The 23,289-nt window shown below is 36.4% G+C and overlaps 2 protein-coding genes across 5 annotated transcripts in view; both read right to left on the bottom strand.

The window, feature by feature from the left end:
* MYRFL (myelin regulatory factor like) overlaps nt 1-20,055 on the bottom strand; it is a 41,710-nt gene extending 21,655 nt beyond the window's left edge. The window contains exons 1-8 of the mRNA XM_077783153.1: nt 17,934-20,055; nt 11,259-11,349; nt 8,286-8,353; nt 7,934-8,192; nt 7,055-7,146; nt 5,074-5,221; nt 1,767-1,962; nt 1,230-1,306 (exon numbers count right to left, since the gene is read on the bottom strand). Of these exons, the coding sequence (XP_077639279.1) occupies nt 1,230-1,306; nt 1,767-1,962; nt 5,074-5,221; nt 7,055-7,146; nt 7,934-8,192; nt 8,286-8,353; nt 11,259-11,349; nt 17,934-17,979 (977 nt within the window). The 5' untranslated portion in view covers nt 17,980-20,055. The remainder of the gene's footprint in view (nt 1-1,229; nt 1,307-1,766; nt 1,963-5,073; nt 5,222-7,054; nt 7,147-7,933; nt 8,193-8,285; nt 8,354-11,258; nt 11,350-17,933) is intronic.
* A 408-nt stretch (nt 20,056-20,463) lies between these two features.
* RAB3IP (RAB3A interacting protein) overlaps nt 20,464-23,289 on the bottom strand; it is a 32,629-nt gene continuing 29,803 nt past the window's right edge. For all 4 annotated transcript variants that reach the window (XM_021544257.2, XM_021544258.2, XM_021544259.2 and 1 more), the window contains one exon: nt 20,464-20,831. In XM_021544257.2, the coding sequence (XP_021399932.2) occupies nt 20,749-20,831 (83 nt within the window). In that variant the 3' untranslated portion in view covers nt 20,464-20,748. The remainder of the gene's footprint in view (nt 20,832-23,289) is intronic.

The following is a 23,289-nucleotide window of genomic DNA, read 5'->3' as shown; positions in this document are numbered from 1 at the left end:
ACAAGATCAGGGAAGTAAATATTTGGAGATGTGTCTGCTCAAACCAGGTGTCCACAAACTCATTAAAACAGTTCTGAGAAAAACTGAAAAATCAATAAAGCAGAGGAACCACAGTAAAAATACAGTAACCCTGGTTTCTAAAAATATATTTAAAACAGTGACTACACCAAGGAGATAAACGTGATAAACCACCAGCAGTAAGAGACTGTTCTTAGTAATAAGAGACTTATGTTTCTTGGTCTGTATGCAGCCTTGAATATAATAAAACTGTATGTGTTCCATATGATGCCTATTTTCTGCTTGACAGGATTAATAACTACTTGATTATTATTGGGCCTGAATTTCCACAGTAAAATTGATAGGTCTTACTGCTTGTCCTTCTTTTCATCTGCACCTAATTTACATGTCTGGAAGTACACAGTAGATACCTATGTCTCAAATACATAGTAGGAGTCCTCCAACAAGTGATAAATAATACAAATGAAGAGTCCATATAGATAAAATTACAGTTCACCAAACAGTCATACATAAAATAATTTACATACACACAGAATCTATTTGTTAGTACACGAAAAGAGGAAAAATGTCATGAGAGAGACAATTTTGTGAAAATCAAGCTCTTCTTCCAATCTCAAAGTTCAGTTTAAGTAATAATATAGTGCAGCATTTATCCCAGGACTGTCCTGTCTAACTTGATGCTGTCTTCCTTCTTTGTATTATGAAATTAATTATTTATAGAAAACAGAGCAGCTCCAACATAGGAAACAGGCCAGAAGAATAAACATAGATTCTGCCAGTGAGTTAAATGCTCAAGAATGGCAGAGCTCCAGAAAGATGCTGCATGAGTGTTTCTAGCAGAGGCACTCCCCCTTAAAAAGACTGTAAATGTATCTCATGTTCATATAGGACAGGAACATTCTGACATTTTTTAAGATTGGAAATGCATCTGTCATACAGCTCTAAGTGTAAAATAGTGTTTCTAGCTGAATATAAATATTTTGTATAGCCATATTTAACATATCTGTAAAACTGATGAAAATTTCTCTTAATGAAGTGTGACCAGGTATATATTACTACTGTGATTCTATGTGTGCAACCACAATGAAATCTGGATAAAAATCAGAAAACTGGCATAGAGCTACTTTAAGATTTCAAGAAACAACTACTTCATATTTCAAACCAACCATACATATTGAAACAAAATGGAATAATTTTCTCAAAAATCTTACTTAACAGGATGAAAAGTTTTTTTGCTTCGATCTGATTGAGACTGTTCAATAGCAACTATTTCATTTGGAGCTTCCACCTATAAAACAAAAATAATGTTCAAAAATGACAAGAATATAAAATTTTCAAACACATAAAAATTGAAATAGACATTAATAGGCAAATTGTGCCTAAAACAGTGAAAATGCATTCATATCTAATAGAACGACATAGAAATTAATAGAGGAACTGACTGCTGATCAATTGATAATTGACATCTAATCTGAAGGCCCAAGTCTTTCTGCAGATGTAATTTGAAAAAAAGAAAAAAAAGGGAAAGTAAGTGCATTAATTTACAAAAATAAAAATGCTTTTTGAATCCAGGCGGTTATTAGCTCATTCCATGCCCAAGCTTAAGTGTAGCTATTCAAGAACAGATCCTACATAAGGTAGTTACATGTTCTTGGTCAAAAAATTACTAAGAAAAGAGTTCACTTCCATTATTTATCTCATTACATGGATAATTAAAAGTAATAATCTCAAAGAGGAGATACACTTGCCTTAATTCCATAAGCTTTCAAGTAAAACTTTTCTATTAGTTTCCTCCCCTGCTGAGTTTTGACATATTTTGGATGTCCAGTGATTCTAATATGAACCGTGATTTGGAAATGATTCTTCTTTTGGCACACAAAGGCATCATCTGCTGTTGAAAAATTAAATCCTTTATCTGTGACAATGTGATATCCTACAGCAGGTCTACAAAAACAAGGAGAAGGAATGGCAACTTTAAGTACTGACATATTTAAGTGACATCTTGACCTCCTTTTTTATAAAGTGTTCCAAAAATTCATCTGATTTTTAGTAACAAATCTGGAGTAAAATACATCATTACAATCACCAGTTCTACCAGTATTTTCTTCTTAGACTGTCAAAGGTGTAAAAATTAAAACACATATAAAATGTCCTCTAATTCTAGTCTGAAAACAAAATGTTTGGAAACCGGAGGTGGAGAGGCTTACATTATACTCCCTTAAAAATCTGATATAAAGGAACTCTGTGCACTTAAGAATGCAAACTAACCTTTTAGTGTATTCAATCATTCTTTATAACAGCACTACAAACCACAATCTGCAGTTAGTGCTGCAGACAACAATGAGCAAATGAGCCAGCAAGACTCCCCACTTTGTTCACAAGTTCCCACAGCAAGTGCTTCTGCAGAAGCTACAGGGATTCCAGTGAGGCTTTGCTTAAGTTAAAAAAAAAGCTATAGGTACCAGCCCTTCAGCCTGACTTTAAATTGCCCATCCTATTCTGGCTATTTTATTTCTTCAAAGGGCAAATTGTCACCCAAAGAGCAAGAGTATTCTGTCTCTATGATTCACAGTAAACAAGGAAAGGTATCAAAAGGTCTTTCTACTAGAGACAGTGAACTCACCGTCCCAACAATGTTTCCAGTCCTCTGATTTAAGTGATGGATAATTCTGAAATAACTACATGGCAAGGTTCTCTTATATAGACATTGGCTTTTCTTGTTAATGAAAGTTTGATAATGATAATCTTGTATGATACTACTGAGAATCTCTCATTAGCACAATTACTGAAGATGTATTTTCATTACTTTTCCATTATTATTTGGAAAAATCAAAATGTACAGACTTCATAGAAAATATACAGACCTTATTATTATTTTATAAATTATGAACAGAAGTCCCCTTTCAAACAACTATTGATTACCTGGGACAGGGAATAAAGAGAAAACTATTTTGTAACTACTTCAAAACTTTAAAATTATAATGAAGATTCTACCATCTCCTCATACCACACTTACTAAAGAAATAGAACTTTCTCATTTTTTTCCTACAGTGGGTATTTTTTATGTATATAGGAAGTGAATATATTTCATAGTAGGAAAATAAGTCATTTTTTGTATTTAGGTGTATTTAGGTCATTAGCTGATATTTTTAATGCAATTTCAGACTTTTTTCCTACACACAGGCAAGAAGCTTGAGAAGCAAAATTACAAATGTCCACATCTCCAAGTTCCAGTATTTGGAATGATGGCTCCCAAAGAGCAATTTCATATTATAACTTTCTAAGTATGTACTTTATAGTAAATAAGAGCAAACATATATTTTCTTCTTAGTCCACAAAGAATGATGAGTCATACCAAGCAGTACAGCAAAATTTGGAAGAACTTTTAGGTTGTAATAGATATCCCTGTCACACAAGCATCCCTACTAGAAATATGCTTCACATTCCTCTTTCTAATCAGAATTTAAGTCTTCAGACATATTTGGGACAGAGCACCACCAATATCAGACAAGAGCCAAGAATGCACCAAAGCAGACACAGTGAAGGGCAGAATTAACCGTAAACTTTTCTAATTAATCTACCTCAGCTAACAGCATTTTTGCTGTGAAAATGAAATAACTAAGATGTTCAAGTCCTGTATGAATAAAATGGAAAATAATAATTACCCTGAGAAATACCCCTCAAAAGGGTGCAGCAATTTGAAGGCATGGAATTAATCCATCTACACTAAGCAATGAGAAGCATGTGAGTGTTTGAGGCCAATAGAATACAGGATCCCTACACAGAAAATCTGTGCAATGTGCTGTAATTACAGTGTGTCTTGGAAAACAGCACTGCCGTTGACCTCATTTAAAAGTAATACTGACTTCCTCTGCAAATAACACCTCAATCCCCTCCTACAGTAATGGCAAAGAGCATGTATTGGGATACTTTATTGCTTTGTTCACAAATAAACGTGTCTAGAACCTTAATTTTAGTTGTATGGGAAGCAACAAGTAACTGGGTAGTGGCAGGAGAGCAATCTCCCACCATCAGCACACAGCCCTCATGTAGTCATTGACTGAAAGTGCAACCAGGACATGGAAGCCTTCATTTAGAGGGAATACTCATATCACAGATTCAGCCAGAGCCTTCTGGGTCCATCCAGCTCCCAAAGTCTGCTCTCTTGTCATGTCAATCAATACTTGAAGAGAAGGGTTGTGTGGGGCATAGTAAGATGTGTAATGCCCCTATCCCCTGTGCAAACAGAGAACATCAGTGTCCAGCAATGACACAGAAATGCACCCAGATTCCATGACACTTTTTGGCAGGTTGGGCGAGAGGAGCATTAAAATTTACTGTGCTAAGTAAGCCCCATGTAGACAGTGACAAATTTTTTGCACCAATCCTGAAGAACTAACCAGATGCTTTAGAAAAGGGTTAATTTGTTAAAAGGGATCATATCCTAAATATTAGAATGCAGAAAATCAGGGATGTAAAGTGAATTTGGAATGACCTTTTCCAGATCATGTGCCAAAAAAAATTATTTACAGTTTGTTTAACACAGGAAAAATCTAAATATTTGACTAAACAGTTACATGTCACCCACATATCTATAACTAAGACTTTAATAAGTCTTAATAAGTCTTTAACAAGTCTATCTATAATTAAGACATTAAGACTTAAGTTGTATGAGCCCAGAAGTAATACTGGTAACTTCTAATGTTTTCCTTTAATGTTTTAGACCACTAGGGGGAAAGGTGCCATATGCTTAGTAATTACTTGCCCCAATGCATTTGACAAAAAACAAAAGTTACCAGGTGTCTTAACTCACTTTTCTTTTGCCCCTAAATCCATGAAGGGAAATCAGAAAACCTGGCATCAATTTCAACCAGTGTTTCTTATCTGATACACCTGCAAGTTCATATTTCATCATACCTGTTATACTTCCTTCTCTAAGAAACAGGGATGCCAAATGTATAATTTATTCCTACAAAACTACAACAACAGATAAAAAAGGGAAAAAAAAAACAGAAGAAACCATTTTTTTTTTCAAGTGCAAACATCATTGCTTACAATTTTTCGTAATTAGAGTCAAATAAGCTGTTCCACTGAGAAGTTTGATATGGCTGCCATGTAAGAGCTTGACAGCATTTTTCCAAAGCTGCATTCTGTCCATCACTGTCATATTCTTGCACTTCAGCAGCACAATCCTTTACAGTTGCTGTAGAGAGATAGTGATAATGCAGTTATTTCTTTTGGGACTTGCAAAAAATCCTGCATAGCCATTTTTACAAATATATTTACATAAATGCACATACATATAAATCACAAATGCATTGCGTATATATTTAAATGTGATTAGCCTTTGCAGTTATTCCACAAGATTGTGTTATATTATCTTGTTCTAGAAAATAAAATTTTCAGCTTTCCTGATTTGCAGAACAAATGTTTGATTGACATGACAAGTAGCACTTTCTATTTTTTATTCTCTCCAAAAGGATGAATAGTTTCCTTTGGTGGGGGGGAAGTGAAGGAAAGCTAAGAATTCTACTGTACCTTTGCAACACTACAAAAAGTAATTAAGCAAAATAATTGTATTTGTTTCCCATTCCCTCTACCACAAGTTTGAATTGAAGAATATACTACAGGAGGCACAGTTTTCCAATAGCAAGCACATTCACCATTACATATGGTCGATCTCCTTACAGCTTTCTGCCTATACATTAGAGAATCCTTTGACAGACAGGGTCAACCCCAATTCTCTGAGATATTACACATTTTATGAAGACAGAGGAAAGTGTGATAAGAGAGATAGATAAATACAGTGCAGTAAAGAGAGGAGAAAAACTGAAATTGAGCATGTAACGAAGATCCACCCACAGCCAGTGACAGCACAGTAAAACAGAGCCTTCAGAATAATTTCAGGCCCAAGCTTCATTTGCAAGTCCCCATTTCTGACATACAGCAAAGATAGATAGATAGATTAGATAGATAGATAGATAGATAGATAGATAGATAGATAGATAGATAGATAGATAAACACCACAGTAAAGAAATTCATGCCTCACTTCTAAATTATCCCCATGACATTTTCACCTACGTCTCTTTTTCCAATACACGTGTAAGTGAGATGCTATTAAGAATGACACCCAATGAAAGCTTGTTTCAAAGCTATATCTTTCAGTATTAAAAGCAGCAAGGGCAATTTCAGATATAGAAGTGGCTGCTTGTGCTCTCTTTTCAGCAGTGGCTGACTTAGAGGACTAGCCACAATCAAGAAACACTGATTAAACAAAAAATATCAAAGAAAAAGCAACTTACTAAATCCAGTGCTACCATTAAACAACTTCTAAAAGATTGATTCGATGCTGACAAATAACTTACTCTGAAGAAATAACAAGCAGCTCAGATTTTTCACTAACAGACATCAGTAAAATTGCTCAGGTAATCAGTCATTACAAACTGTTCATTCAGATAGAGCCTTACACTTCACAGAAGCTGATTCATTTCTGTAGATGCCTGATAAGGTTTTTTGTATAAATTTGTATGAGCTTATTATTTTTATCTTGATAAAACAATATGGGGAAGGAGCAGGAAAGAACATACAGCTTTTACCAAGCTTGCTTATGCATACACTTTGTAGAAAGAAAATATGGAGTGGAGGAGATAATAGGAAATGGTAATTTCTTTACTCATCCACCCCATTAATTCCCTGTTCAGCTGACCCAAAATTGTTTCTTTGCCCAGTCAAGTTAGGGCCAAGCAAAGTAAGTAAAATATATTATCATCTCTGTAGTGGAGGTTCACATATGGAAAAGCGCAGAATATTCTATCAATAAAAGCCTCAGGAAACATGAACCTCTAATGCTCTTTCCTATTTTCCAAATAGAAATAAATCCTGCTTTTCCAAAAAGGTAAATTCCTCCATACTGGGTAGTGGAGTACAGACGACTAATATTATATACCATTTCTGAGCCAGCAGGAGCTGGGCTCCTCAAGTATTCACTTGTCTATGGCATAAAACACTAAATTTCCTCTTCACACATTTGCTCACCTTGTCTGGAATCCTGAGACTGTGCTGAAGAATCAATCCCATCTCCTAGTAATTGGGAGAGCTTCCTTTTTTTGCTTGATGCTGCATAAATACTTTCATAAAAATACATGTTGCATTAATCCTTTATAGATTTAAACATAGATATTACAGAATAATAACAAAAGAACACCCTGGTACCTCTTATCTCATTTTAACTGCACTGTCATCCAAATTCTGATTTGCTGAGGGAGGAGACTGTTGGGGGGTTTTTAAAACTGAGTTATCCAATTTTTTCCTTTCAAAACACCTTATTTTTTTTTTTTTATTTCACACCAATAAAGAAGATTATTCCATTTAAAAATGTATACAATGGCAGGGGTTTATTTTCCTGACATTTGCATTAAAATCACAGCTTTTATCTTGAATAATTTTCCTTTTTACCAGTTAATATTAAAATACCAGAGCATTTTAAATAATTGAGCATCCAGAACACATTGGTGGGTTAATATGGCAGAGAGTATATGATTACTGCTTCACTTGCTTACATAGATATGACAATTCCTTTTCTCTAATGTCCTTTGCAAGAACATTTACAAGATCATGCACAAATTTCTACAACAGGTATTGCAAAACTCCTCAATATTTTTATAATCCAGTTATGAAAACCCTGTTGATTTCTCAGTAGCCTTCTATTGTTTTAAAAACTGAAATGCATTTCTACTTCAAATCTAAACCTCAATCAGGGTATTTTAAAGAACTCTCAACCACAAGTGTCTCAAAAATGTCTAAATACTGCCATCCTGTGGAAAATCCTACACCCACAGGGATTTGCAACCAGTTTTAAACCAGTTTTACTGGTTTTGCGTGTCTAACCCTTTGCATAAAAGTTTTATCATTTACCCAGAAATCTGAGATGCATTAGGCTGGAAGTATGAATAATTAAAACCCAAACAGCTGGAGGATGTGGAATAATTCCATGGAGTCCCAGCATTTTCTGTCTTCAGGCAGCAGCCCTGGGAGATGGTGCAAGGATACCCCGTGGCACTGGGGTCAGTGTAAGTCTCCATGAACCCGCAGGGGAGCTTGCTGGGTGCCCCGACAGATGGGCATGGGAGTGGGGGCTGCAGCCCACTGGGCCACACAGCATCACACCGTGGGACTGAGAGAAAAAACAGATTAGAACATAAGCACAAGGAAGAGGAGCTGGAGATCTTCAGGCAAGCTTGGGAGGGGCCAAATTCATGTCACCTACTTTGTAGCTGTGGTGGGGAACATGGTTCTGAACCAGAGTCCGGTGGGGAGTCTGGCAACTGGCTTTGCCTAGGGTTGAAAAAGAGATTTTAATTTCTTCTGGAACAAGACACAAAGGACAGCAAGAAGGAATGCTGAAAGCAAGTGGAGGGGGACCACCAGGCTACCGACAAGGGTCTTTGGGAAGAATTGCTCACCATGTTTGCTGCCCCTTCTCACAGGACCAGTGTCACCTACCCTTCATCAGACCATCTCCTATGGCCCCCTGCCTCTCTGCCATGAAGGAAGGCCCAATCCCCATCCCTTCTCATCCAAATCCCCCCTTCATAGCCTGCTGACTTCAATCCTCCTTCCCATGAGTGTTTCTTCAGTTACCTCCAGGCATGCCAGTGACTCTCAACATACAGCATTCACGAGGGATTTAAGCCCCACTCTCTAAACTAATGGTTAAAGATCTGTAGTATCTTCATCTCTCTTAAGGAAGAGGAAATCCTATGCATCTTGCTGCCATTCAAAGGAGCTACAGAGGCTTCTTCTGTTACATTAGGAATAGATGGGTGTTTAAGAAATGGATCAATCCCTTCAGGTATTCCTATGAATTGCCAGCTCAAACACTGCTCTGAAGCCTAATCTGAAACACAAATCTTAAGGCACATGTTAGGCTGAAAATGCTGCAGCAGAGGAAGGATGACAGAAATCTAATGAGACACACCTCACCTCAGAGGCTGAAAAAAATAACATTTCTTAAATAGACACCCTCATATATATAAAAGACATGTTCACACACAGAGAGAAAATATTTTCAAGCATCAATAGAAAATTTTGACTCTATTGCTTCTACTGCAGATTTTGTATTTCTGAGTTTGGATAGCATTAAAGAGAGCAGTTTCATTTTTGGTTACTGGCTATTACTTTTGACGTGTGCTTATGCATTTCTTAATGGCATTGCTACTAGTCTTCTAACATGTTATGTCCAAAACCCTGCATTTTGGGTTAGCTTCAACCACACGGCTCCTCTTTAAAAATAAATTTTAAAATTCCACATTATAATAATCTTTAATTTCTTTCAGTACAGATTCTCTGATGCTTTTAAATGCCATGACTACACTCTAAACCTTGTTTTCAACTTTGAATACTTAGTATATATTTAATTTTTCTTTTTCTTGTGGGATACTTGATCTATATATACTGAATTCCAATTGTGCTTTGTAAAATTTTAAAAGATCCATACATAAAAGTCTAAAACTTCCCTTCTGCACATTCAGTTCATATTCTGGCTTCAGATGTTGCCTTGGGTACTTGATTTCTGCTTTAATGTAGATTATTTCAGTAAAATAGAGAGACAGACACTTTCTAGGAGAAAGTATTTATGAAGTAAAGAGGTAGTAGGGATATATCTCCAAGTTAGAACTTTACAGAGACTGATACTGTGCTTTTTGAAGGAGAAGAAAATAATCTGTAGTTTAAATAATTCTACATTACAATCATAGTTAATCAATTAAATGCCCACTTAGTAAAGGACATGGCAGCCCTTTTTCTCCTTTTGATAATGTGGAAGATATTACTGTGGGAAAAGACAAGGAAATCACATGATGCTCCACATGTAATGTATGAGAAGAATAAATGTAATGCAAATGACCTTTCTGATGCAAGATGATCTTTAATGGAAATTTCAAGATACACCCAAGATCTTGGTGGTAACAGCACCCTTTTCATTGCACATGACATTACGAAGTTCTGCATTTTATATGTCTATATGGAGGATTTTAATATTTTTCTCCTTAGAAGTATTTTGACATGTTCCTTTATGATATTCTATTCTGTTTATGCATAAAATTTCTGCACTACAGCAAAATGCTTAATAATTTGACCTGTACAGATCCAATGATTCGGTAAATGTTCTTAATTCCATAAAGAACAAAATAGAGCTCTAGTTTTAGTGTAAAATCCTGTTCAGCCTCCAAACCCATAATAGTTTTACTTGCATGTAAGTACTTTGTAGCAATGGAACTATAATAGCTAACTTACTTAAGCTACATAATAACACACATATGCACATTTATATTTTTGCTATATTTTATGCATAAAAGAAAAATAATAACATTTTTTAAGTTGTCATAAAGGAGTTCAATAATATTGTTAACCTAAAACACATTTAGTCACTCTAAAAATAAAGTCTATGGATATTTATATACTTCATTCTTCTTTACTTTTATAGTGTGGGCAAAGAGAATCACTTCATTAGATTTAGATCAGGTAGGGGCCTATTTGGCTTACTTTAAGTAAACGTGCTGCTGAGTCTGTCTAAAATGTAAAATTCCATGCTTAATTATTTTTAAAATAACCCTTCTTGCTTTGCTTCTTGGCAAGTGCAAGTGTCAGCCTATTAATAGTACTTTGCCTTGAACAACAATCATCTGACAGTTGTCTAGATGAAAGATTTGAGGTTTAAGTCTTTGATAGATCTATACTACATAATTTTTCACCCCTGACCATAAGCCTTTGCACCTTGTATCCTTTGAAAGCTTTAAAGTTAGTCTCAAAAGAGATGATGGAGTTCCTGTTCTAAGTATTAGGGGGAAAACAGTAGCTCTGCTTCCTTCAAACTGGGAGACTTCTGTTATTCTCTCAATTTATTACACAGTAGTCTCACATTTATCACTTATTCTGTACATAAATAGTAAATTAGCACGTAGAGGAAAGCTAAAGTAACAGTTCTGCATTTGATGTCATAATTAGTTCAACAGTTGTGAATCAACTCAGACTTTATTATCATTTGTTCTGTTGAACAAGAAGACAACCACATTTCCATTACTGGCTGTTGTTTAATTTTTCTAAGTTCTCCTATGCAGCTTCAAGAAACAATGTCAAGAGAGCTACAATCCTCTTGAAACTCAGAATTTATCATGGCACTAATAAAACAATTCAAGACCCGTGGCTAAGGAGAGGAAGTAAATGTTGCTATAATACTTACAAAGTTCCAAACTCTATGTCACTACTAATGAATTCTTCCAACAGGCTTGTATCCACCATGGGATTTTCCAAGGCTCCATGGACATCTTGCCCTAAGGTTAAAAGTAAAAAAGACAGAAATTCAGAGGGAATTGTCAGTATTTCAGAATAAGTGATGCTGCTGATGGTCCTACACAAAGGAAAACCAAATCTGTCCTGTCTCATGTGTAAAAAAAGAATGATGCTTCTGGTTTAGTCACTCTGGGAAAAAGGATGATGAAAAATGCAGAGTAATTAACAATGTGCAGGGACACTGCAGATGACAGTGCAGCACCAGGTAAACACCACTGAATGCATGGCATTAAGGCTTCAGGGAATTATTCCAGCAGAGGGATGAAGGACCCCAGTCTGCAACGGAGAAAAAGGGTTTTGAAACTTTTTTACATTGAGGTCTAAAGGGTTTTTGGGTTGAAGCTCAAACACTGTCTTACACAGATCCACTTGGTGCATTAATGCTCACAAGTACTGCAAGTGAGTTTCTGATATAAAACTCCATTTAAAAATCCACCATCTGAGTTTAAATAAAGCCCAAATAAACCTTAAAAAATGTTTGATTGGTGGCTTCCTTTTATTCTGCCTAAAAAACCAGCCCACTAACATGTTCAATGTATTAGCGAATAGAAAGGTTCAGTACTTTGTCCTTTGTTGCTTAGTAACTGAAGGCTATAAACAGATTTTATGATTATAAAGTTTCCGGAATTCATGACAACTTTTGTAGAAAGTCAATGGGCACTCATTAAAAAACCCAGCCAAGCAGCCCTACTCTGCAGGCTCCCCCGGTCTGCAGCAGGCCTTCCATAAATGCAGGTGTGGCCAGTCAGAATGCAAACAAGATAAGGACCTTGACATTCCTGCTTGAGCTGCAAGTGCCTCTGTCCCACTTCACACGTCATTAAATAGACCAGCCCACACAGCCAGAGATGTGAGGCTCTGCCCTGGAGTCTGACACCAACCATGTCCCTCCAGCTCAGCAGCAGGGTGTGAGAACACAACAGGTTAATCTCTGCCTCTGAGCCAAGGAGTAGTTACTGCCTTTGGTGCATTTGCTGTCTTCTCACTCTGCTACCTTGCATAGGACACTTACCCTAATATATCTTCAGTTCCTTTTCTGATGTCTGTCTGATGCTGTTCCTTCTTCATCCAGTATTTAGAAAGGACGTTCATGCAAGCAGAATCTAAAAATCTACCACCTTGCACAGGACTCCCTCAGTACATAAATCCACACTGCTAATAAATGTTTCCCAAATTTCTTTGTGATCGTAGATTAATCTAGGTATTGTTTACTTTTGGTGCTGCAGGCTTCATTTTGACTGCCTTTCACTGAGGGATAGCAACTTGGAGGTGTGCTACTGATAGATCCTTGCACCTCAATTTACTGATGTTGTATACAGAACTGTCCCACGCACACCACAGAAGAGATTCAATAGGTGCAGCCCACTAGCTTATCTCAGCAAAACTGCAACGCACAAATTCTGGAAGCAGCAGCAATCACTCTGCAAAACCAGACAGAGAGTGCAAAAGAGCCTGACTTTCCTTAGCAGCCCTCCTCAAACCTGTTGGATTCTCATCTTCTCATTCTTCATGTCTGAATGTAGGGTCCCCCTACCTTGAATTACAAACCCGTCTCCTTTTACTAATGTGATCCACAGGAAAACGATTCTATCACCTTCTTCTTTCACCCCACCTGTTCTTCCTGTTCAAACCTCCAAACCCTCACATAGAATGATATACTTTCATTACTAACTTCAGGCCAGAAGTCAAATGCAAAATGTTTTTCCTATACCACACACCAAGAATCCTTTATTTTGACCAAGATCAGGGACAGGCTCTTTTGAATCAAAGAATATAGCTTTAAATCAAACATGAACAAGGCCTTTCAAGTGGACATCCCACAGTTCAGAGATCAGCTCTGTTGCTAAGTGATGATAACAGAAATATCTATAATTTTTGCTTAATCTCTCCACTTTGTATGAACAGCTAAATGGCAAGGAGGAGAATGAAAGAATAAGCAGTGCTGGGAGAGGAATGAAGTACACTAGGAAGACAGGCCACTGCTAATGAATGTTTATGACGCAGGAACACGGAAGAGTGGGCACATTTTGCTACCCTGTAGAACTCTGTGAATGTACTTTTCAGGTTAGTGGCATCACATGCTTGTACATCTGTTTCAGCAGAGGACCTGTTGGATCATATGCAGATTTATTTTAATTGGTGGCATCCATTTCACAGGCATTTGATCACAGTAAGTACTTAACAGATATGGGCACCAAGCAAGACAGTCACTCACCTGGATGTTACATGCTTGTAAGAGCAGAGAACTAACTGTTCTCTAACTGTGTGTACGTGGCAGGACAAGCCCTACAGTGGGGCCTCTGTGAAGCACAGAACTATGCACCTGCCTAAGAGCTGCTGGAGGATATGTGCAGTCAACAGGCTCAATCATCAGCTGGTGCTCTGCTTGCAGTTCACAGTTTATACTGCAATGTGCCCAGATATCTCTGGAAGAGTCTGCACTGAGTGACACATTCACGTTTGGTGCCACTGTGCAGAGGACTACCAGCTACCCAACAAACAGATGAAGATGAAAGCACAAGGTGGTACCATGGCACAGGGTCACACACAGATATTTGCAGAACACACACTGCAGTCACAGACTGCATATGATTATATATTTTTCTCATTTCTTCTTTATCTTGATACTTCTGCTGTTTTGTCCCCAAGTCTAAAACCAGTACTACTACTGTCTTCTGTTTCCTGTCCATTCTCACTTAGCCTGTCCCTAATACCCGGCCACAGGCCCCCAAGGAGAAGTATGAACTCCAGCCTACTAATTTGGCAGTTACTCTTTGGCAGACATCCCCTTCTTTCCTCCAGACATGAGGCTCCCATCACCTGGCCCCCTTGACTCTATCTATGGTCCTGTGACCAAGCCTCAATCCCTGAAAAACCTACCTTGATCAATTCTCCCAACAGTTTCATGTAGCCTTATGCATATCTGCATTTAAATCAGCTGCCTCCTTTTCAGTGGTATCTAAATGGAAAGTGAAGGATGGGGGACAGAGAAATAATATTGACTAAAAATCAATACTAAATTAATAATTTTCTGACATTAGAAGAGGATGCCAGGAAGCTCCCAGCCAAGTCCGGCAATCTGTAGTAAGATCAGTGGTAAAGTACCAGCTACTTTACACTGGAAACAATCCTTGTATACAGCTCAAGGTGTAAACACAGCACAGAGAACATGGTCAGTGTTCAGTTATTCTAGCTGAACAGACAAATTCATGTTTGCTACAAAGCCTTTCAACTTGAGGGATATGTTTCTACTTAAGAATTAATAACTAGAATTTCTACCTAAAGACACTTTACCATGAAAATCAGTATTTTTTTTTTACAAAAAGAGGCTTCAGCACTTTATGTGCTCCACTATACAGGCTCAATGGTCCAGCTGAACCTCATTGACTTACACTAAGCTAAGTATTACTTCTTTCATGGTAATGGACTCCGAGACTGGTTGCCATTTAAAATGTGTACAAAAATCCAGCTCAATTTGACTGGAAGTGACCTGCTGTCATTGACACAAGCTGCAGAGCTACAGGGTTATAAGTATAGACCAGCTGCAACCAGCCAGGAGGTATCAAAACTTAGGTTATTCCACTTCAGTAATTTGGTTAGTCCAAATTTTAAGGAGTGAGTCTGCGTTAAGATAGCCCTTTTCCCCCCAGAGTAAAATTTTCTATAGAAACAAATCTTACCATCAATATTTTATGTTTTTCATTTCATATTTTATTCCTGTTTCAAACTCTCATCCTTAAAATGGTATTTGGCACCTCTGGGGTTTACGTGTTTTGTATTTTAAGGGCATGTTTCTTCAGTGGCTTCATTATTTACTACAAACTAATCTATATTCCATGTTACCCATGCAGAAGTATGAGTATACAGAGAGGTGATGATTCCACTAAGGAAGATATTTCCTTAGATCACAGCAGAGACAAAACACATGCATTTCAGACACCTCAAAGTACCTTACAACAGAAAGGACCAAGTTCAACAATTTAACTAGGCTGACCTTCTACCAGGTCTCTCTCATTGATAACATCAGCAAGAACAGATTGTTCTGCCAAATACAGGTGGAAGAGCTAACCAGGAGCTCTGACCTTCCCTTGACAAATAGGAACTTACAGACTCTAAAATGTAGAATGTTTTAATTGTAAATACTCATTTCAACAAGAATAATAGGAAAAAGCCTGCATCAAAGATGAAATAGAAAAAAATTCGAACTTCCCAGCAACACTAGACAAAAGCCGCTTACTTGAATGGGAAAAAGCCATGCTCAAATCCCAGAGTCATATCTAATCTAAAAGGTCTATCAACTATTCAAAGAAGTGATTTCCAGGAAAACAAATATTATCTCACTTTCCTTGAAAAAAAATAAACCCTGTTTCAGACTGTCCCCTCTCATTACTGCAGATGCAATTTTGTTCTACTAGTGAGTGTCAAAACAAATATGCACTGTAAGGAGCAAAAGCACAAGACAGAGGGGACTCTTTTTGTTCATGAATTTCAAATAATTTTATCAAGCAGATCTGTAGATTCATTAACTGCCAGCTGATGCGTTTGTAAGCCAAAATTGAACCACTGAGGAACCACTCAGTAGCACCATTCTCCACTTGATATTGCACTTTCCAGTTTGTTCATAGCCTTGAAAAACAATGTTCTAACACTGTTATGACTAATCACAGAGACCACCAAATCAACACTAACAATTTATGACTCTTGCTTCATGAGGTTTTGCCTCATTGCTGCATTACAAAGCCAGCCCACAAGCCGTAGTGCTAAGCTGCAGAGATGCCACTACTTAAAACTGGCTTTGTACTCGGTAAGTGTAACCCCTGCTTGAAAAGGGGGCTAACCACCTCTTCAGCTTGCTCCCTTTTCAGACTTACCTATGGTTTATAAAAGCAAGAAAGCCTACTCCATGCTGAATGAATGATTAGCTCTTGCAGCCTTGACACATATCCATGTCCAGATAATGAAATTCAGCCATCTAACAGCATCACTGCATGCTGTATGGACTTAGCAGACCTTTGTGACATTCTAATGGAACACAGCAGAAGCACACATTATGGAAGGGACATGACATCCTAAGATGTTTCCTTTTTCCTGTAATTAAAAGGAATCAACAGGGATTCTCTACCCTTACACTGGCACACACTAACAGAAGACATTCTAAAAGGAGTTGAAGTAATAATTATATAATTAAAAATAATAATTCTCATTAAAGAGCTCATACAGCTAAAATCCTTGCTACATCTTCCACCATCAAAGTATCATTGTCATAAAAATCAACAGAATCTAGCCTATGCTCCCCTAGAAAGTCATGTTTTCCAAGAGGATTCCTAAAAATGTGCTTTTCTGTAATATAATTTGTATTCAACACTATTTTGATATTTAACAGCTATGCAATGCAGCAGTTGGGAAAAAAAAAAAAAAAAAAAAAAAAAGCCTAATAAAAACAAGTATTATGCTGCTGAAAGCAAAGCCAAAAAAGTTTGTTAGCCTTTCAACTCCATGATGTAAACATTTAAGGAATATGGCGTGAATTTCCTACCATCTATAAACAACACATTTTTTTGCTAGCAGTCCTAGATTGTAGCTCACCAATTTAAATTTCTTGGCTTAAATGTATTTCCCTGATCAATTTTTTAATGTCTTAGCTTGAAATTAAAATTTAAAAAATACAGTTGCCTCCTCTCACCCAGGCTAACAGAGGGACAGGGGAAAGAATAATACAGAAAGAAAATCACAAGAGTGATTTTCCCAAGTAGGTAACTTGGTAGTTTCCCAAGTTACTTTGAGATCAGTGAACACCTGCATTTGAAAATAAATACAAGAAAAGCAGCTTAGAACAGTTAACATATTAAAAACAAAAAGCAAAGTGTAAACTGGAGGGAGAGAAAAAAATAGTAAACATCAAAATAAAAGTAATAGGTTTTTGAACACATTATCAGAGAGTCTAAAAATGCAGTTTTATTATGGAATCTATTAGGAAGTTAATTGTGTAGTAAGAGAAAGTGATGAAACTAACTGCACCAGCTTGAATGGAAAAAGTCCTGAAGAAAAAGGCAGGACAGATGATCCCAGCCAAAAGACAAAAATATCCAGGTTTAACTAACTCCTCAGAAGGTCCTAAGGATACTGACACAATTAACATTTTACCAGTTACAATCAGGCCATTTTAGTTAGTGGAAGGAAAACCCGCTTTACTTGACATGATAAAACTGAGAAGGAAATGAGATTAACCACATGAAAATCACTAAGATTTCAGAAGTGTTACACAGCAATGAGTCCTCAATCACTCCCCAGTTTTTCTTCAAGGCAATTTCCTTGCCCATACTGCAGGCTTTGTTGCATGTGCCTTCCCTTTGGTATTCTGACCAGAGAACAAAGAAAAAGGCACTGGAGCACATCTGTACTATTTGTAAGCATTCTGGTATTGTCTTCTACAATATCTTAGTGTAAATACTAAGCTTTGGGTTTTAGAGCACTTTTTCTTCCTCCTTTCTTCCTCAATTACCCCTGAACAATTACTGGTTTTGCTGCCACTAAAAATTAAGGCATCTCTTGAAACTAGTCTTACCTTCAAAGAACTGCTGCAAGGCCTCATTTTCTCCCACCACATCCATGAAAAGCCAGAAGTGTTTTGCTGTCCTACTACTTGAAGAGCTCCTTCTGGGACAAATGCACTCTCTTCCAGATGATTATAAACATACCAAGGAACACATCATGTTTTTGTCAGAGGTTTCAATGACTTTGTCCCAGCTGATCTCATTCCTCTCTAACTAGAGTCAGGGTTATACTTAGGCTTCATGTAAAGGACTTAAACTTCACATAAAGGAGATTTCAACAAGGCTTTTAAGGCAATATGATGCGTGTTCTAGCCAGTCAGTAAGTCTAATGTTCTCGTTTTAAGGACCTTTGGTCCCAGTACTAATTACACATGCGCAAAGAAAATGCAGCAATAAAAATTACTTATCTTGTCTTTGTACTTTCACACAGGTCATGTAAGTAGTATTATCAATGAAAGCAATAATAATCAAAAATGCAAGAGCAAAGCCATCACTGGTAGGAAAGTAGAACTATGTTGTTACTATTAACAAAACAAAATCACACATTAAACTGTTTGTCTAAGGTAACATTGGAAAACATATGGGAAAGCAGAACATGGAACAAATCTCTATTAAGGCTAGCAGTAAACTCTACTACACTTTCTCTTAGTTCATCTTTAAACAATGAAAATCGGCCATTCTGTCACCACTAAGCTAACAGGAAAGAAACACTCAAGTAATTTGAGCAGACATCTAAAAAAGGCATTTGGTTATAACAAAAGTTCCAGTGAAGTCTGGCATTAAGACATTTTTGGAAGTAATTATATTCACCAGACAAGTAGCTGTTGTCCACTTTTTTACAAGCCCCAGGCACTCAGTGACAGAGGTCTCTCATGATAAGCAGCTCATATGAAAAATATAGAAAAGCATTTTGGATTACGGGCATGAAGACAGAAGTCAGCCAGCATTTACAAGATGTTGATGTAGTTGAGCCAGTCATTACTGCTGAGATGCACTATATGGGGTACACCTTTGTACAAGAAATCACCTCAGGATAGTACATTTTAGATACTACCATGTACAGAAAGGACCAATCTCTCTGCTTAAATGAGCAACAGGATTTTATTTTAAAGGATAAGTCAGAATAGCACCAGCTACTGGCTACCATTTGCCTACTGCTAGCTAATCATGGAAACAGTTCTATCTCACTATCTAAACTAAGGATTAACAAGCATTTAGGAAGCATTTATGAGCCTAACATAAAACATTAATACCCATAAACACAGCTTGTTTTCTAAGACTGCGTAAAGCCAGACTTCCTTAGCATTATTGAAAGGATAAACAATCCTTTCACAACTGCTGGTAGAAGTTTCTACAACAGCAAGTAGTACCCAGTGACAGAAGACTGAGAAAAGCATTCCCTCAGAACTAAAATTGCCCAAGTTGAACCTACATACTCCATTACTAATAATATCTAGGTTCAGTTTTTTGTTTTTACCTTAACATTGAAATGTCTGGTCAAATCAAACACTTGCAAAGTGCTTTCACATATATACAAGCAACACAAGCATGGCATTACATTTCACTGCCCCTTCCACTGACTTTTATGAAAACAGAGAACATTGCAGAAAGACAATGATGAATACTGTTGATTTTGTTCAGCATCAAAGAGATCCAGTGAGATGCCTCCTTGTTAGAGAAACAGCTGTATAAGCTCACTTTCTAGTCAATTTACCTGTCAAAGTTTTAATCTTGTGTGCAACTGATCAAGACTGAGATCCAATGTTTTTCAAAACAGGCAAGTCTCTTACATACCCACAACCACGTTCCTTGTAACATTGTCAACTATCTGCTTTAACTGAGACAATGCCCAGGAAAAAAACAAGTGCCAAAGAAAAACTTCCAACAGAAAAAGCATCTCTAAAGAGGCCAGGCCAGGATCCTTTTTTTGAGGTTCTCTGACACCATTTTTTCATACACACAAATTGTAACATTATATGGAAATTATCATCAACATATTAAAGAAATCACATAATGGAAATTTCTGAGTTTCAAGAACAACTATGGGGAAAATCATGTATAAGACATTGAAAACTGGAAATCCCAGAAGATTAGGGGGAAAAAAAACTAATTTAAAGGAATGAAAAAATTCTAGTGAAAGAGAAAGTTTTTAGCAGTCATATATGGGTCAAAATAGATTTCTAACCAAAAAGCAAATAAGATAATTTTATTGTTCCTTCATATTTGGGAAGCACCTTTCCTTAAAGAGAAGATACTCAAGTTTATTGTGCTGTGACTCTTCACTATATGTGTTTCTCTTTTTGCATATATATTTTTAAAAATTACAAGTATAGGAAAGCAGCACTTCAAACAATTCCAAGTTCTCCCAGCTGTCTGTTAACTGTACTGGTATACATGCATAGAGAGCTACATAGTGTACCTAAACACTACAATGAAGAAAATACTAGGCATTTATTCACTCTTCATAAAACCAGTTTTATGGTTTGGAGTGTCCTACTGGGGAGGTTCACATTCTGCATCACAAAGAACAGAAGACAGAGACTGTTTCAGATTAACACTTTAATCAGAAGGTTTGTTTTTAAATGTAAATTACAATCACTAATACACTTGCAAGTGCTTACCACATTTGTTCAACTAAGTATTATATGTATGCATATACAGCATAGGTCAGATTAAAACAATCACAGTACTTCTTAGTGCCATCTGCAAATGGAGAAAGATCTTGGACCCACTTTGTGGAAATAAATATCAAGTGACAAAAAGAGGTTCAGCAATTTTAGTCATGTATATTCAATGAAGTCCATGCATGCGCACGAGTAAAAAGTTTTAGAGCTCTTCCTTGTAATAGCCAAGTTTTGCTAGTGACATCTCTCGTCTCAGCTGCATAACTTCCCAGAACATCTGATCCACTAAAAAAGACAGAAATATCATTAAATATATCAAATTCACATTTTATTTCTGCTGATGTATTCAGATTGTCTTACTCTACATGAGTTTAGAGGAACCTCATAACAACCATCTGGTAAAACCAGCATTAGTATATGTAAGGGCTAATTGTACTTGGTTATGACAAAAGTTGTTCAAGCACATATTCTAAACATTCTAAATGAGAGCTGTATAAAAAATTCCTCAGATTTTTTTTTAAATGGAGAACAGAACTGTATCAGTACTTCTTGTCAGCTTCAATTAATTGCAGCTTCTTACTTAAGCTTCCCTGCCCCTTGACTCATTTTCTGTGAATCTAAAAGTCTATAAAAAAAAAAAAGTAGAGCTTGTTGAATAAGAATTGTTTCACCAAAGAACCTGCAATTTTGTTAGAATTTTGCCTTTCATAAACCTTCTTGTTCCCTTTTTTCCTACAGTAATCTACTAGCAACAATAAATAGGGTGGGAAAGACCCTTTTTTCTTATTTCATTTTTATCTTTCCAAAGGCGATAAATCTAATGCACAGCTTAAGCTTCTAGACATCACAGCAATACAAATCAAAATCATGGGGCATATAATTATTCAAGACAAAATTTCCATACAGTCAAAATCCTGATATAGAATGTCTACAAATATCATTAACCTGAACAACAAGTACAAGGTCTTCCCTACCTCAGTTCAAAAAACACTTTTGTAAAAGTGTCCTCTGTCTTAAAAATTATATGGTGCATTAGTAGGATTGCGTGCAGCACATTATACAGAAAATTATGCTGACTGCTGACTGCCTACATTCTTGTGAATGTATTGTTGAAATCCTTATATAAAGCCAGAAATGCAAATACAATGTTCTACAGGTAAAGATGACAACTGAGCTACTGAGCTGAAACACCAAACTTTTTTTTTTTTTTTTACAAACTTCTGGAGCAGAATAAATCAATCTGATAGTGCTGAAAATATTTCATTATATGATGTAAAAAACTCATTAAGTTTTTATATCTCAATAGCAAAGTAAAAAATTTTTAGTTGAAACTTAACAGGTCCTTTTGGTCAAAGCAAAAGCCTTTTAACTACAAACCATATTAAAACTTAAATGATACATTTTCAAGATCTTCAATGATACTAATAAATCAGTAAAAATGACAACCATCTGAAGATTTTATTAAACACAATTAAGTATAGAAAAGAGCTGAATTTCTGGTGAATTCCATGACCCTTTAACATTGGAAATTAGCAGCATTATTTTTTTAATTAAGTCTATCTATCACCTCAGAAGTATTTCAGGTTAGAATTATTTGGGTGTAGCTAAAATCCTGAGCTCTTGAAATTTGGAAACATCAGGAAGAGATGACTATAGGTGAGATAGCAAAGCAGGGCTAATTCTAGCCAAATTCTTGATGAAGCAAATCCACAAAGACTTGAAAACTGGAATAATGAAATGCACAGACATCCATAAATATTACAATGTTAACTGGTTTACTTTACTTTCAAAAATGCAACTGAACTAAAAAAAAATTACATTTTCACAGTGAAAATAAATATTTTAACTTACTATTGGCATGGGGCTAATAATGCTTTTTCCACTATCTGTGCTCAGTGTTTCTGGAAGCCTGAGTGATATGACCCATTTCAAAAAAAATTTGGGCTGAAAGCCATTTGGCAATATTCTTTGATCTGGACAGGAAATACAATTAAATCAACTGTGTGCAGTTTAAGCACAAATAAAATCATCTTATTTTTCTTTTATAGTGATAAACAGGCAAAATGGTCTTGAAAATGAAGACAAAGCTACGCCTCCAACACACAATATATTTTTAAATTCCAGAATCAAGTGACTGGGTGTACCGCAAATATGTTTTCACAAACATCTTTTATATGGACATATGAGAACCACATAGCTAAGCAAATTTCTGAATTACTGTACAGACACAGTTTAAATAGGTAGTTGTTGAATATTATATTCTCACATGACCAAAGCAAGTGGCTAACAAAGGTAGGGAACCCCCCCCAGACCACAGCCTGAAGCAATGGTAGTAAAAAGCACATTTCTCTTTTGGGGTGGAGGGTGATCAAACCTAACATTTATAACCATAGCCCTAATCAAGATTTGGCTATGCCACTGCAATGATCTCATTTCTCAGCTGCACTCAGATGAATGATTACAGGTTTTCTGTATATATAAAAGGTTACCTGTTTACATTTTGCAATTTAACTCAAAATATTATGTTTATTACCAGTTCCTCCTGAAAAAACAGTCCAACAAGAACAGCTGTCTCAACTGCCACTGCACAAAACAAGAAGACATGCCAAAACAGCAAGCTAAAGAAAAAATGGCCCAGACCAAGCCAAACTGAAGTTTCTTGCATCCAAAATACCTCCACATTCTGTGAATGAGATTTAATTTTTGACCACTGTGTGGAAAAACTGTGACTAACTCCCCTAGT

The sequence above is a fragment of the Lonchura striata genome, chromosome 5, assembly GCF_046129695.1.
Source record: "Lonchura striata isolate bLonStr1 chromosome 5, bLonStr1.mat, whole genome shotgun sequence".
Lineage (NCBI taxonomy): Eukaryota > Metazoa > Chordata > Aves > Passeriformes > Estrildidae > Lonchura > Lonchura striata.
This window is presented reverse-complemented; position numbering and strand designations above follow the sequence as displayed.